The 16,099-nt window shown below is 54.3% G+C and overlaps 6 protein-coding genes across 6 annotated transcripts; 5 read left to right on the top strand and 1 right to left on the bottom strand.

Moving 5' to 3' along the window:
* Positions 1–90: 90 nt before the first annotated feature.
* Positions 91–2,477, top strand: N7474_010922 (putative disulfide isomerase; the record flags this gene model as incomplete). Its single annotated transcript, XM_057202332.1, has 4 exons — positions 91–308; positions 360–441; positions 495–2,063; positions 2,118–2,477. The coding sequence occupies 4 exons, from the start codon at positions 91–93 to the stop codon at positions 2,475–2,477; spliced, it is 2,229 nt and encodes a 742-aa protein (XP_057047616.1).
* A 243-nt stretch (positions 2,478–2,720) lies between these two features.
* On the top strand, positions 2,721–3,672 carry N7474_010923 (cytochrome b-c1 complex subunit 10; the record flags this gene model as incomplete). The annotated part of the gene is made up of 4 exons (XM_057202333.1): positions 2,721–2,833; positions 3,329–3,382; positions 3,456–3,603; positions 3,664–3,672. 4 exons carry the CDS (start codon positions 2,721–2,723, stop codon positions 3,670–3,672), a joined length of 324 nt encoding a protein of 107 aa, XP_057047617.1.
* Positions 3,673–4,599: 927 nt separating this feature from the next.
* On the top strand, positions 4,600–6,410 carry N7474_010924 (amino acid permease; the record flags this gene model as incomplete). Its single annotated transcript, XM_057202334.1, has 3 exons — positions 4,600–4,861; positions 4,922–5,033; positions 5,090–6,410. The coding sequence occupies 3 exons, from the start codon at positions 4,600–4,602 to the stop codon at positions 6,408–6,410; spliced, it is 1,695 nt and encodes a 564-aa protein (XP_057047618.1).
* A 4,449-nt stretch (positions 6,411–10,859) lies between these two features.
* Positions 10,860–12,554, top strand: N7474_010925 (C2H2-type zinc finger protein; the record flags this gene model as incomplete). Its single annotated transcript, XM_057202335.1, has 3 exons — positions 10,860–11,619; positions 11,692–12,471; positions 12,529–12,554. The coding sequence occupies 3 exons, from the start codon at positions 10,860–10,862 to the stop codon at positions 12,552–12,554; spliced, it is 1,566 nt and encodes a 521-aa protein (XP_057047619.1).
* Positions 12,555–13,484: 930 nt separating this feature from the next.
* N7474_010926 (uncharacterized protein) lies at positions 13,485–14,071 on the top strand (the record flags this gene model as incomplete). The annotated part of the gene is made up of 2 exons (XM_057202336.1): positions 13,485–13,602; positions 13,662–14,071. The coding sequence occupies 2 exons, from the start codon at positions 13,485–13,487 to the stop codon at positions 14,069–14,071; spliced, it is 528 nt and encodes a 175-aa protein (XP_057047620.1).
* A 634-nt stretch (positions 14,072–14,705) lies between these two features.
* Positions 14,706–15,863, bottom strand: N7474_010927 (agmatine deiminase family protein; the record flags this gene model as incomplete). The annotated part of the gene is made up of 1 exon (XM_057202337.1): positions 14,706–15,863. The coding sequence occupies one exon, from the start codon at positions 15,861–15,863 to the stop codon at positions 14,706–14,708; it is 1,158 nt and encodes a 385-aa protein (XP_057047621.1).
* Between the last annotated feature and the right edge of the window lie 236 nt (positions 15,864–16,099).

The raw sequence follows: 16,099 nt of genomic DNA on the forward strand, positions 1-16,099 counted from the left end.
TCGCAATTCTCCTTTCCTCTTCGACCAGCGCCTCTCGTTTACCTCCCCTTTTTACGTTTCCCTCTCCCGCGGGGTCGATTCTTTGCCACTATGAGACCCTCATGGCTGGGGTGGTCCCTCTTCTCGCTGTTGGCCGTGCCTGCGTTGGCTTCGGTGGACATCTCGTCAAGCTCGGATGGCATGCGCCTCTTCAAGAGAGGATGGTCCTCTGAACCGAGTGGCCCTACAAAATTCAATGGTCTGGAAGTGCCTCCAATTAGAGAAATTACACCGGACAACTTTGAAGAACTCACCAAGGACGGTTACTGGTAAGCGACCAACCGTCCCGCCATCTCAGAATATGTCTCACAAAGACCTAGGATTATCGAACACTTTTCGCCGTCTTGTCCTCACTGCAAGAGGATAGCCCCGGCTTACCAGACCCTGTATGAGTTCTACTATGTGAGTTTCTTTTTGGGAAGGTTTGGTGCAATCAAGATGCTAATCCCCGATAGACCTCGAACCCCCTGTCCTCGTCTTCTACGAAGTCTCTGGATACCAAGTCCCTGAACTCTTTTACCGGCTATTATGATATCCGTTTTGGAAGGATGAACTGTCAGGCCTACGCGGATCAGTGCGAGAAACTCGGCATCGAATTCTACCCAACTTTTGCATTCTACCACAACGGCGACCAGTTAGATAAGTACGTGGGCCCGAAGAACATGGCAGATATCAGCACTTTCGTTGAAGGCAAGCTCGATTTGATCAAGCCTGGGTCTCGGCCTCTGAATGGCGTTGAGTTGCCCGCAGTTGGCGCGACCAGCATGGATCCTCTGTCGGATCCGACAGAGGACCCGGATCAATATTATGTCAATGACAAGTACCCTCAGGCGGGAACCAAAGATACGGAGAAGCACAACGAGCAGGATTCCCAGAAGGCTGCCGCGGATTTGGATTTGGATGCCGGAAAAGCTGGGACTGGTAGCTCAACTCCCCCGAAGAGCGTCGTTCCTAAGCCAAAGGGACCGCCTCCCAACCCGCAGGGTATCTCTGTTGCGCTCACCGCGGAGAGCTTCCAGAAGCTTGTAACGACGACGCAGGATCCGTGGTTTATCAAGTTCTACGCCCCATGGTGCCCTCACTGCCAGGCTATGAATCCGAACTGGCAACAGATGGCCAGAGAGATGAAGGACACCCTCAACATCGGTGAAGTCGACTGCACCGTTGAGCGCCGTCTCTGCAGTGATGCCCGCGTCTCGGCTTACCCGACGATGTACTTCTTCCGTGGTGGTGAACGAGTTGAATACACCGGTCTGCGTGGCCTGGGAGACCTCCTCTCGTACTCGAAGAACGCCGTGGCCGTCCAACACGGCATCCAAGACGTTGATGCGACTAGCTTCAAGGAACTGGAGGAGACCGAAGAAGTCCTGTTCTTGTACTTCTACGACCATGCGACGACATCGGAGGATCTCAGGGCTATGGAGCGTTTGACTCTCAGCCTGGTGGGACATGCTCGCATCGTCAAAACCAGCGATTCCAGTTTGGCAGAGCGATTCAAGATCCATACCTGGCCTCGTCTTCTCGTGGTCCGCGATGGGCGACCGAACTACTACAATGCACTCGCTCCCAAGGACATGCGAGACTTCCGGCAGGTTCTGTCGTGGATGCAAACCGTCTGGCTGCCCATCGTCCCCGAACTCACGGCATCGAATGCCCAGGAGATCATGGATGGCAAGTTCGTGGTTCTTGGCATTTTGAGCCGTCGCCGCTCCGATGATTTCACTCAGTCCCGCCGGGAACTGAAGGAGGCTGCTCTGGAGTGGATGGACAAGCAGGTCCAGCTGTTCCAGCTTGAACGGTCCGAACTCCGTGATTCCAAGCAGCTGCGTATCGAGGAGGCCGAGGACCGGAATGACCAGCGCGCTCTGCGGTCTGCCAAGCAACAGCGCATCACGATTCGCGAGGATGATAAGAAGGCCGTGGCCTTTGCCTGGGTGGACGGCGATTTCTGGGAACGCTGGCTGCGCACGACCTACGGTATTGATGTGGAGAATGGCGACCGTGTGATTATCAACGATGAAGATGTAAGTGTCCTTCTAGAACATGTGTGGGCAGTTCCTGACCTAATATATTCACAGAATCGCCGCTACTGGGATACCGCATCGAGCGGTGCGACTATCATGGCCTCGCGTACCTCGATCCTCGAGACCATTCCGCTGGTGATCGCTTCTCCTCCGAAGCTCTCCCCCAAGTCCACGGTTGGCACCTTCGAGACCATTTTCTTCTTGACCCGGTCTTCCCTCGGTAGTAGTCGTCTCCTCTTCTTCGTCGTGGTTGTCGTCGTACTGGCCGTGGCGGTCCTCTTCGGTCGTGGGCGCCTCTTGAGACGTGCTGGGTTTGGCCGCGGTGGCATCCTGGGCAACCCGAACGGCGGCTTCTTCCACTTGGATGGCAAGGAGGGCCTGCTGAATGGTGGGTCGACGGACAAGGTCGACTGAATGGAATAACATGTACAGTTAAGGTGTTTGGTGGCACGGGTCTTCTTATAATCATCTTCCTTATTCGATAAATTATTGTATTTCCTTTTCATGTTGTGATCTGGGGTTTTCTTCATCTTTTACGAATATACTTGTCTGTTTTCAAATCTCTGCATTCATTATTATTTCCAGCTTCGTCCTCTGCCATAGTTAAATCTCTCCCGTCCCGTCAGAACAAGGGCAATGCGCTGAGTCAGTCATCACATGACCTCGGGCGCTTTCGGTTTTGTCCAGCCCATCGCAAATGTCCACCCGTCGCCCGTCCTCTCTCGAGCAATTGTGTCGCCCACGAGTTCTCTTCGGAGTCAGCAAACATGGTACGTCCTTTCTTCCGGGCCATGATGACGCCTGTTAGCACCTCGAGACTCCATGTCCGGCCCACAATGGGTTTGGAAGAAGGCTATCGCGTCATCATGGCCACCACTTACCTATGGCACCCACGGCATAAGTGCCAGAGATGAGCCGTTATTGTAAAACAATTGATTGCTAACATGCTTGGTCTCCTCTACAGTTCACCCCCACTCTCCGCCGTGCCGCCGCCCAGGCTTCCACTTTCGGGCCCAAGTAAGGATTCCCCGGGGTCGATGTTTCTCTATCTTTTTGGTCAAGATTGGTGCATGGTGCAGTGCCTGGAAGGGATATTATGGATCGGGTTGCTTGTTTGCTAGGTTTCCGTTGAATATGGCCTCGCATATGGTTGGAGTGCAAACCCATACACAGCACTCGCAAATCATGCTCGGCACGGGAGAGGAGAGGACTTGAGAATGAGCATTCTGCCATGGACCTTAACTGACAGTTCTGTCTTTGTCCAGGTACTACGTTCCCCGTCACGTTGGTGGCGTGAACCTTAGCACCCTGACCCAGGCGTGAGTTATTCTCGCTCTTCCCCGTCTCTCCATCGAGAGTTCTGAGGTGGTCAATGTACTAACGGTCCAATAGCGGTACTCTCGCTGGCAGCTTCGGCGTTGCTGCCGGTGTCTTTGCGGTCTTCTTCTTCGGCGAGGTGCCCCGAGTGCGCAAGGATATCCTGCAGAAGATCCCCGGCCTGGACGTCTACTTTGACCGCACTGTGGCCCCCGAGGACAACGTGAGTTATAACTATCGCACCCGGATATATGATGGGACTTGACTAACTCTGTGTTCTTAGCCCTTCTAAACAGCTCTAGCTCTGTTTTATGGGTCCGGTTAGACTGGCTGGACTGTAGAATAGTGACGAGGGTCTTATCTGTTAAATAGCACATAGAGCCGCTCCGACCGACGTTCGGCAATACACTCTCCTTTGTTTATCATTCGTTTATCATTCTTCTTGGTTGTTGTTATTATTATTAACCATTCCAGAGTCAGGACCTAAGGCTCTGGATAGTAGACGCCGTGACTCAGCCATCGCTCAGGGGAGAACTACTTCCCGTAAGGGGCAGGTCCATGCCGGGCAGCAGATAAGCCCCTGTCCAGAATAAATCGTCCATCTTATCTTGACATGCGACACAACCCCCCGTGATAGGCTAGCCATGTTAGTACCAAGTCTTATGATGATACGATGCTTCCGCCCAGCGTGTGTCCGACGCTTCCACCTTCCCGAGTGGGTTTGGAGCTATTGCCAAGCATCCCGGGGGATCAAGAGCCCTGTGCTCTCCTATCTGTGCGGAGAAGCTGGCTGCGATCCACGGATTGATGCTCTGTCCTCGGGAATTGCACCTGTTTCTGCATTGTCTTATCTATCGATGGCGTCTGAAATGCTGTGGAGAAAAAGACCAAAAACCAATCTTAGGGTTATCAGTGTGTCTTCTTCGCCCCCCTCTTCATGATTCCTCTGTTCTAGCGGTGTTCCGTTCTTCCGCTCGCTCCGAGATAGCCTTTGTCCTGACTGGCTCTGCATCGAGATGGCGTTCCCTGATCGTCAATGCGCGCGGGGGATTAAGGAGCGGTGGCACTGGCAGCTGTAGATAAATAACCCTGGTCTTGGCTCGTGGAACGATGAGAACCCCCCCTCGGCCTATATTATTTGTCTATGATCTTATCCTCCCCTCTGGTCTGGTTGTGATCTCAATACTGTTCTCATTTCCCATTCCCATGAGCACAAGCCATGGCGGATACCAAAACCTCCGATTCGGACGCTTCGAAGAAACCCGAGACCTACCGCGATGTCAGTCATGCGCAGGTTACCTCGGTGCTTGTCGACGGTGACGTCCCCCTGGCGGACCATGAGATGGATGCCGATGAGAGGGTGATCGTTGCGCTGGGGTATAAGCAGGAATTCAAGCGCGAGTTCTCGCTGTGGACAACTTTCTGTGTCAGTTTTGCCGTCCTCGGTCTTCTACCGTCATTTGCCAGCACTCTGTACTATGGTAGGTGGCCCTCGGCAGGCGCCCAGTTGAGGCTTGAGAGAAATTGACCTTGTTTTCTAGGTATGGGATACGCAGGAACGGCAGGCATGGTTTGGGGATGGATTATCGCCATGATATTCATTCAATGCGTGGCCATGGGCATGGCAGAGCTGTGTTCAGCGATGCCCACGAGGTATGGCAGTTCCCGCACGGTATTCGAAAGACTCTACTGACTCGGTTTTCCGGTAGCGGTGGACTCTACTACGCTGCAGCAGTTCTGGCACCTCCCAAATACGGACCTTTCGCCGCCTGGATCACCGGCTGGTCCAGCTGGATCGGACAAGTCACGGCCGCGCCGTCAGTCAACTTCTCCCTGTCCGCCATGATTCTGGCCTGTGGATCGATCACCAACCCGTCATATGTACCGACAAATTGGCAGGTGTTCCTGCTCACGACCTTGATCATGATCCTCCACGCAGCCATCAGCAGCATGCCCACGAAGCGAGTCGCCCAGTTCAACTCGTGGGGGTCAACATTCAACATCATCGCGCTCGTCGTCGTCCTCATCACCATCCCCGCCGCGGCAAAGACCACGCCGAAGTTCACGCCCGCCCACGAAGTCTGGGGCCACATCACCAACCTCACGGATTTCCCTGACGGCGTCGCCGTGCTAATGACTTTCGTCGGCGTCATCTGGACCATGTCCGGCTACGACTCGCCATTCCATCTGAGCGAGGAGTGCTCCAACGCCAACATTGCCTCTCCGCGCGCAATCGTCCTCACCTCCGGCGTCGGCGGCCTGATGGGCTGGTTCCTGCAGCTGGTAGTCGCCTACACCGTGGTGGATATCGACGCAGTCATCAATTCGGATCTGGGCCAGCCGTGGGCTTCCTACCTGCTGCAGGTCCTGCACCCCCACGCCGCAATGGCCGTGCTGGGCCTGACGATCGTCTGCGGTTTCTCCATGGGCCAGGGGTGCATGGTCGCTGCGTCGCGAGTGACATACGCCTACGCGCGCGACGACTGCTTCCCGTTTTCGCGGTACTGGAAGCAAGTCAACTCGTACACGCAGACCCCCGTGAACGCAGTGATCATCAACGCCGTGCTGGGCATTCTCATGTGTCTGCTTATTCTAGCAGGCGACGTTGCCATCGGCGCGCTGTTCTCCATTGGCGCCATTGCGCAGTTCGTCGCCTTCGCCATCCCCATCTTCATCCGCGTTTTCTTCGTCGGTAATCGCTTCCGCAAGGGTCCCTGGCACCTCGGTCGCTTTGGGCCGTATATCGGTGCCATCGGCTGTTCCTTTGTGCTCCTGATGGTTCCGATCCTGTGTCTGCCCAGCGTGAGGGGAAGTGACTTGACTGCGGATATGATGAACTGGACGTGTCTGGTGTGGGGAGGGCCGATGCTTGCTGTTACCATCTGGTATATTGTTGATGCGCATCGCTGGTTCAAAGGGCCCAAGGTCAACGTGGAGCATGCCATTCATGATATCACTGAGATCGTGAGCGAGGATCCTGATGAGCAGCCGCCTGTGGAGCCGAGTCCGGGCGATGTGAAGGCGGATTAGTTGGCATATCTTGGTGAGGGAGTTTGGGCGGTTATATGTAGTTTATTTATTTTTTCTATGTGGATATACTTTAATATGAGGTTGCATGCAGACCGATCAAATAAGTGGAGATCAGTGTCTCTTAGGAAAGTGTCGGGGTAGGTGTATACAAGCAATAGCCAGGGTATGTAAAAAATTAGAGTAGTCAAAACGTATTCAAAAGAATCCACTTCGATGTCTGACAGGGATCCTGAATAACAGACTAGTTTCCCCAGGATTCATCATGACAGCTCCTTATGGAGAACGAGACCCAGAAGGTTGCCCCATCCTGACCTGTTCCTGGCATCGCCATGTGGCACCGATGGAGCAGTGGGCATTCTCCACAAGTCCCCAGATGCTTAAATTGGCTCTGGGTGATGGATCCGGTGTCCATATCATCGTGCAAATTGTGTATTCAATGCAGTGATGGAATTTAGTCTGGGGTTTGACTGATGGGTTGGGGTGGAGGTTAAGGCTGCGCTGGATATATAATATCGGCGCCGCATGACAGTTGACTCGCTACGAAAAGCAGCCCCGAAATATATATTAGCGGCATGATGTTCTTTGCGACCGCGATCCTGCACATTATTCTTTTATTTTTATTTCTTTGCAAAAGCACATACAGACTGGGTAGACACGCACTGCTGATCTCCTGGTGCTGTACCCGGTACTTGAGACCCCCTTTAATATCGCAGCGATCCCAGACAGGCAAGTCCAACATAGGTAGCCTACTTAGGCAGGACCTTACAGTGTACTGGCTAGACATGACCCCGGCGCACCTCCCTATCCATCCCGCTATTCAAAAAGCCACAATAACCGCATAGGACTTGGCCGTCAGGTACTAAGTACAGAAGCTCCCGCCGGAAGAATCCTGCGAATATGTACGCAGCTCCACCGGTGCCCAGTGCGGCGGCCCCCCTGACGGTCCCCACCAGCCGTGGTGCGGTGGGCACTGGATGGACATGGGTGCAACGGAAAAAATAAGTTCGATGGGACACACAGATATGCTTAATCTGACTCCAGATGGAGGGCTCCATCCAGGAGGGAAAGAGGGTCTCCCGGGTGAATTTGGTTACAACTACCGTAATCATGCTTTCTTCTATCGTTCCTCTTAGAGTACTGTAATAAATGTCTCGGGCTAACTAACAATAAGACGCGTGGAAAGTCAAAACGGAACTCTGCCTTTCTCCAACCACGATGAGGCACCGGGCCATGCTGACTCGAATTACGAAAATTTATTTTTGAGGGCGTATTATTGTCGGGGATCTCGGGAAGAGCGTACATACACGGCTGACCATACCGATCGACACTTTCAGGGGTGCATTGCGACTGGGCTATTCTGCCGACGAGTTTTGAGCAGCCCGTCTACAGTCTATCGGGTTGTACGTCATGAGAGAAATCGTGCCCTGGTTGTGGTGGTTGTGCCTGGTTCACAGAAATCCCCAGTGTCGGGTTGTAACGAATTTACGAGCCGGAACGGCCTGTTTCGGGGATTTGCCGAGGGCTGCGCCTTTTTAGCATTTTGGAGTTGAAAAACCCGCGCCACCGTGGGAGATCCTTACTACCTGTGATCCGAGGCCCAATCACTTCGGGCATTCCAGGCAGCCACGGGCTTTAAAGACGATCCGGTCTGGACTCCTGCAGCAGCAGCAGCAGCAGAAACACAAATACCACATGCTGCATTCCACGATCACTACTGCAAACAGAAAGTCACCTTTTTTTTTTTTTTTTTTTTTGGTGAAATGGTTCGGTCGTTCCATGGATTGTAAAATCCACGACTTTGGGTCGTTTCCACTCAGATCAATCACATGGGTATGTTAATAATAGTAGTTTGGGCTTCGGCGCCCAGGACTAGTAATAATGTCCAGAAGTTATATCCGAAACCAATGACGCGGCCGCCAGGGGTGGTGAATTATTTTGGGTTCCTCGGTACAGAACCGTATGGCCAGCCATACCATTTGCAAATGATTTATTGGTTTGTTGAGTCCTTGGGCTGGGTGGTCTCGACGAGTCGCATCGTGAGCCTATGAGGTGGGTGGCGCGATCACTCTCTCATGCTCACGGGCGAACGCGCAGCGATTGGCCTCGGCGCATCCTGAAACTCGACGATCCGGACTTGGAAACCCAGTTGTTCCGGCCGGTGCCGGGCTTGATTTGCTCTACGTTAGGCAGGTTGGCGCGTCTTTTGTCCCTCGTGTCACGATGCAAACTGCCGAATTCGGCAGCTCGGACTGTTCCTTCGATGTGTAAGTTAGTGGTGCTTGGCGCTCATTAAGTACAGTATTATTGCAGAGCTACTGGCGGACACCCCCGAAGCGCCGGTCTCCAGCGGTGTATGGTAGGTTGTCACTAGCCCTACTAGCGGGCCTATGGAGAATGGAATCATGCCCACCCTTCCCGGTTCTCCGTCGTGTCCTTTCCACCGAAGTTTAAGCTTTCCAGCGGATTTTTGGAGGTTTATGCAAAACAGAAGAGCCCCCTGACTACAACGAAGATCATGGACTGGTCACAGGGGCTAGGTGTGGATCCAGCGGTCTAGCTGCAGACTGCGAGAAATACCCAGTTACATAGTGTGCTATAGTGCCTATTGTAGCTTCATCCCATCCGAACTGCTCGGCTCCGAGTGGATCTCGCAACTCCCGGCGCGACAGCCGGAGTGCCATGCGGGTGGATGTGCAACAAAACCAAAGCACAAAGGTAATTTCAACACACCGTGTCCTTTTCTCCTTTTGCAGTGCAGTTCCCAAGCACTTGGTTAACCAAGCACGCCACCATTTTGGCCCTCCCACCCGGTAATTGTTGTAACCGGCGCAAGCCCGACTCTCCCGGGGGTTGGAACAAAGCGGAAGGTTAAGCGAGCGAGGGATTTTTTCCCTGGTCCGTAATCGGAGTTTCCCATTTGGAATCACTTTGTCAAAAAAGAGTTTCCTCCATGTCCTGTACTACTGCGTCCCAACACGAAAGGAGGCAAGATGGTCATTGTGGCGGGCAGTTAATCCATGTTCCTGTTCAGCCATGTGCCGGGCCCATCGCGAAGTTCTGCAGAACCCTGGTCGAAGCCTCGAGGTCCACAATCGAAGCGGGAAAGAAGCTCGTGCGAATCTCGGGTGGAGAACTGGCGGACGGGTCACGAATTCATGACGCTATAGCAGGACTATGTATTATCCAGGGACTAGTCGCTGCCAACTAAGTGTGATGGGGCATCTGATAAATAATCACCAAGAGGGGGTGGCGCCAATAACCAACCCCCCTGTCCCGATGATTATGATTGCCATATGGAGGAATCTGATCTGACAAACAGATACATTCTAGGCACAGCGGAGGATCGCGGGCTCCCTCCCGCGCGCGGAAAGAAATTGGGGGTTATACTTAGAGTAATTCGAGCGGCTGCAGCGCATGCCATCAAAGGGTTGTAGGGCAACAATGCAGGGCCGTTCTTTTGTGTCTCCTGCATGCAGAGTCCTTTCTCGGGCGACAATAATGAGAATGACGTGCTGTGGCCGATCTGCTTCGGCCGATCTGCTTCGTAGATACTGTCCGATTCAGGCACGGCACCCGGTCGGAGGTGGACAAGATCCCTCAAGAGGTCGTAGGTTAACTGGTCAATATAATTCCATAGCGATCATCACACAATCCGAGCCGTCGTGGTCCATACGAACGACCGACCATGATGAATGAGGGTGCTCCGAACGCAGCCCGGGCAGGGCCGAGCTGTGTTCGGAAGCGTCATCCTTGGAACGCCGTATTGGCAATACCAGCATTTCCACGGTTTTTTTGAGTAATTTTCTCGCCTCTTGCCTCCCCAAGGAACGATCGGCCTGTTTTCTGCTGAATTTTCTCTTCTCTTTTTCCCCCCGTCTGCCATCACTGAAATTTTCCCCCTCGGAACCATCTTTTTTCCCTTGCCCTTCAATTCTTCTCCTTCTCTCACCCGTCTGCCGTCTCTTCCCTTCACAACGTTCGACACCTCCCTTCCTTCCCCCCAACACCAACCCAAATCCATCCAGCGCAGTTGCAGGATCACCGTCATCCGATCTGAACTAGTTCTGTTGGTCGCTGCGAAAGACCCACTTGCACGCCCGCTTCTTTGGTGGATACAACCCGGCGCTTTTGACAACGTGCGGATTAACACTTCGGTTCCCACAACACGACGGTGGATTGCGACCGTGGGGAATTCAATCTGAGATCAAGTTCTCTTCTTCTCCCTTCACCTTCACACTCTCTATCTCAGTGGAGTCCTTGCTCCATCATCTACTCAACCTCCCCATCTCAATTGCCCTTCCCGTGACACGGCTTTCTCGACCTCGGGAAAAATTCGTTGCAAGAAGACAGTCTTTTGGGGATTCGATGATTGAGCTACCGTGAAGAAACAACACACACACACACACACATACCTTTTTTCTTTTGACCACGTCTCTCCAACTCGACACGATGGATCCCAGATCTCATCCCTCTCGGCCTCCCTCGACGAGCCTGCCTCAAGGCTCCACGCCGCTCGCGGGGACTCCCATCTCGAGCATGCACATGCCGCAGTACTCGATGCAGCCGCAGTATCCGGTCTCCCAGCCGCACACGCTGCCTCCGCTGCAGCCGCATCACACTCATTCGCCCGGACCGCACCAGTACATGGGCCAGCCGTACCGACCGGACCTGTCGCGGTATCCCGCGACGACTCACGACGTGTACACGGGCTCCGCGGCCCCAATCATGCCGCACACTACTGTCGGTAGCCCTGCATCATCACACTACTCACATTTCCCTAACCATCAGTCCCAGGCTCACTATCCGCCACCCCCAAGCGTGCTGCCGCCCGCGTCGACCGCTCAGACCTACCCCCAGCCCATTGCGCCGGCCCCTCCGCGTGACCGACGTGATTTCAATGGCCTTCCCTCCGGTGCTTTCAGCTACTCGGACGGCAGCAAGTCCTGGGGTATGGGCACTGACGTGAACGGCGCGAACGGCTCCCCATACGGGGGCAAGGAATCCCCGCGCACGCAGGTCGTGGGCTCGCAGGGTCGCCGCGGCATCCTGCCGAGCGTTCCGGGTCGCGCAACTCCCGTCACGAACGGCGTCAACGGCGCCGCAAAGAGCACCACCATTCCCGCCAAGGACGCGGATGGCAAATTTCCGTGCCCACACTGTAACAAGACCTATCTCCACGCCAAGCACCTGAAGCGCCACCTTCTGAGACGTGAGTTTTCGTTTTGTTATTATCTGACATGAAAATCGCGTACGATACTAATAACGCGTCTCTTTTTTTCAGACACTGGTGACCGCCCCTACATGTGTGTTCTCTGCAAGGACACCTTCTCGCGCAGTGACATCTTGAAGCGCCACTTCCAAAAGTGCTCGATTCGACGGGGTAACCCGACTGGTGCTACTCACCTGTCGCACCCCCATGCCCACTTGAAGCGTTCGTCACAGGCGGCCGCGGCCGCGGCGAACGCTGCTAAGCCTATCCAGGACGAAGTCAGTAACCCCATTCCAGCCTCCGGTGACAGCATGATGGGTGCGCATTTCGGCAATGGGACCGTGAACGGCAACGGGATGGCCGGTGGCCGCCCAGGCTATACGGAACAGCAGCCCTTGGGATTCACGATGTCGGCGGTCAACGGCATGAACCGTGGTCCTGGAGACGACGCGTTCGCCGCTGGTCAGCCGCAGGCGCGAGCCTCGTGGATGGCTGCTCCCAAGCCGAATTCGTACTACATGCAACACCACCCTGGCGCAGACGCGCATGGCCAGCAACTGAGTGTTGACCGTCCCCTTGAACAGGTAAAGCCCCTGGTCGTTCCAGACCCCAAGCATCCGATCATGCCTGGCCCCCATTCGAGCCAGCCAGGAGTTGACTGGACCTCGATGTTTCAGCACGGCCCGAACGACGGCTACATGAACCCCGTTTTCCCGCATTCGATGGCGGCCGGCCAGGAACCCATCCACGCCCCCGTTGATGCCGACCGCAAGTTCTACCCTGCCACGAGCGGAGGCCCCGAGAGCGGCATGAACGGTCTGTACCTGGCTTCGACTACTCTTGGCGGTGACGGTTCGTAATGGTTCTTTTTTTGATGCCATCCCATATACTGATCTGTCTGTTTGATAGGCACCGTTCAGCCCGCTCGGCAGTAAGCGACTGGGTTAGCTTGGGGACGTATGGCAGCATGAGGAGATGAGGTGAGAATCATGACTGTTTAGTGTCCTACGACTTGTTTTGATTCTATCTCGACTCTCTCTGTGTGTTTGCGATACTCTTGTCTCCCCTTGATCCGCTGATCTCGCCCACCGCGGCGTATCTCGTGCTTCCAGGCGTTTTCGCCCCGGGATTTGGTTTTTTAAGTTTAGTATTGCACGCGCGCTGATCTTTTTGATTGTTCTCGATCCCATCCGGAGTGGTACTGCATCCTTCTCTCCGGCGAGTACAACAGGGTGGTTGTTTTTCGTTTAGTTTTTCTTGATTTTTTTTATTCATATCTTTTGATTGAGTGGGCGGACGGTACGGCGGGTGGTTTTGTTCGGCGTCCATTTATAGACTTGGGCATGTGTGTTCATTGTGTTCGGATCCGGCCTTTCGACAGAACGAAAAAAGCTTTTTTTTTTTGGGCTCGGGAAGGCTGCTGTCGCAATTTGTCTTTCTATTTTTTCTTCCTGCGTGTTGTCCGGCTTTTTTGTGCTGCATTTGCATCTTTTCCGTTTCTCCCTTGTAAGTAGAGTCACGGCCACGGACATACTTTTTGATCTGATGGGGTTTCCGGTGAAAGATGAAAAGCTAGAGATATCAATAGATCTATCGTTACCTGATTTCGTTATGTTCCTCCAGACAGGACGTAGTTAACGTCATCTCTCTAATGTCGCGGGGCTGATTGGATCTGGTTGTCCGGGGGTCCCTCACGACTCCAACCGCCTTCCCGAACTTCGCTGAAAACCGGAATCATCATCGATTCCAGTCATTTTCTTCTTCCTGTTTTCCCCGCCCGCCCGAATAGAAGGGGAAAAACTCTTAATCTTCCTGGCTCCTGTCAACCTTCTCTGCTCTCTCTGGACTGCTGCACACACCATATCATGTCCACCAACCGGCCATTCCTGGCCAACTTCCTGGCCGCCTTCCGCGCCCCGGCCTACAAGGCCTCGTCGCAGACGTCGTCTTCGCTCGGCTCGGCTCAGATCACGCAGAGCGCCCGTGCGATAGCCACCAAGGCGGGCTCGTCATCTTCTCCTACTTCTTCAACAAATAACCAGACATCGTCTTCATCATCATCACCTTCATCAGCGACAGCGACGGCAAATCATCAGACCCAGTCCTCGGCAAACCACCACCACCACCACTACCATCACCACCATCATCACCACACCTCAACCGAATCATCCGCTCTCGCCACCTCAACCTCCCAACCACCACCAACCTCATCCTCCTCTGCAACCCCCATCCCCATATCCCGCCCCCCGGCGCTGACCGCCAGCGCCGCGGCAGCGACTCCTCCAGCGGCTCCGGCGGCTTCCGCGATGCTCTCGGTCCGGAGAAGTGGTATATCGGTGGAAGGACCCCGGCGGGCGAGGAGCGGTTTTATCGTCTGGGGATGGTCACCAAGGGTGGGGGGAGGCTTGGGGGGAGTGGGAGGGTTGGGAGTATTGATCAGTTGAGTCTGTGATTGATCTCCCCTCCCGTCAGAGGTGAATATGCTCTGACGTGGGGTGTACGGTGCCTACATGCTACAGTGTAGTATGTAGGTGGCTCGGTTATGATTGACGACGATGTTCATGTCTGGTTATGTCTTGTCTTATTTTGGCTTGGTTTCCTTTCTCTCACTCTATTCTTGTCATTCTCCTTTTTCGTCTTGGGCTGGATGGGGTGTCTTGTTGTTTTTGGCGTTTGGCATCATTGGGTCCTCTGGGGCGTTTCATTTGGGTGTCTTCGGGGCTGGGCTTCGGGAGTGTCCTTTGTTTGTTTCTTTCTTGACGCACAAGAGAAAAAAGACATATTATATCTACCTACATCGTTACATTTACAATACATGCTGGTCTTCTTGAGCCTGAGGTTCTTTCCGTTTTGGTCTTAGGTGCCGAGGTGGATCGGTGATGTATTAGAGGGGAGGGGTGGGAGGAGATGCTTCATGTTGAGGGAAAATGGGTCCGGGTAGTTGAAAGAACTACCTTGCTCTATGGTATACTTGGAGACTGCTGGATATTGACATCCCTCGAGATGAGATTCATTCCAATCCTCAATGCTGACGCTAACACGCACCCCGGAGATCCTCATCCAACAGAAACAGACATCAAATCAACTCACATCACCTGCTGCGTCACGCAATGCAACACGCCCCCAGTCCTAGGCAATGCATTCACACTAACCGTCCGAATCTCCCTATCCTGAACTAGACCCCTTAAAGTCTGAACCGCCTTCGCATCCGCCACGGGATCCCCAAAAACAGGAACAACCAGCACCCCATTTGCAAAGTAGAAATTGACATACGCCGCCGCAGGCACCTTCTCCTCACCAGGGAGATTCCCACCCACTAATGCCGGATCTGGATCCTCGATATCGTGCACTTCGATCGTCCTCCCCTTCGCATCTTTCGTCGTGCGAAGCACCTCGCGCATCTCCTCGTACATATCATGATACACTTGATCCACAGAGGGATGTGGCTTGGAGAGCACGACGACTCCAGGCTTGACGAAGCGGGCTTCCGCGTCGATGTGGCAGTCGGTGATATCCAGCCCCGGTCGACCGGGGAACCAGATAAAGTGCGTGACGCCCAGTAGTTGGCGGAGATGCGTCTCGATTTCGGCCCGGCTCATGCCAGGGCTGCGGCGCCCGCCGACAATGCTGCTCTCCGTCGCCATGAAGGTGCCCTCGCCGTCGATTTCGATGCCGCCACCTTCGAGACGGATGGGCGAGGCGATGCGCTCTACTCGGTTGTTATTGCTGGTTTGGTTCTCCAGCTCGAGAACCTTTTCTGCAAACGCCGTGTTCTCGGCCATGGCTTCTTCCCCCATGACGGGCCATTCATCTCCTAGTTCTGGCCCTGCATCGCCCACCCGGCTCTGGTAGATCTCATCGTCTGTCTTGGCGCCCCATTCGCAAAACCGGAAATCAATCGCATACCGCTTCCCGTCGTCGGCGCCGCGCACGTACACGGGCCCCGTGTCGCGGACCCAGCAGTGGTTCGTCGCGCAGGGCACAAGGGTGATTTGGGTCCTGTGCGGAGCGCTATTGGGGTTGTTCATCCGCTCGTTGACCATCTGCTGTGCGCGCGCCTTCAACTCTGGCCGAACGTGCAGGCGCACGGGCTCGAACGGGGCGAGCGTGCCTGCTAGGTCTACGATCTCGCTGCATGTGCGCTCATAGAGACCTGGTAGTGTGGAGCAGGGGGATGGGAAGCCGAGGATGGTGGCGATGTGGGGGGTTGTTTCGGCAGGACAGATGTATTGTTTTGGAGACATGGTGGTGGTGGAAGAATGTGGTCGCGCTCGAATTATGGTGGGAAAGAAAGAGATGGGACGACAGTAATATTTAGTCCAGCCGAATATTCGAGGCAGGCTACTGATCATGGTGATATTCCCAGCGTGGTTTTATACTGGAGCAAAGTATGAAGTTGCCTGCCGTCGACCTGCCGGTTAGGGCTGGTGCACGCGCACCAATAGGAACGTTTTGCGCCAACTCTATCGGTTGCCTCGAC

The sequence above is a fragment of the Penicillium riverlandense genome (genome assembly GCF_028828495.1).
Source record: "Penicillium riverlandense strain IBT 135883 chromosome Unknown utg000011l_segment0_segment0, whole genome shotgun sequence".
Classification (NCBI taxonomy): domain Eukaryota; kingdom Fungi; phylum Ascomycota; class Eurotiomycetes; order Eurotiales; family Aspergillaceae; genus Penicillium; species Penicillium riverlandense.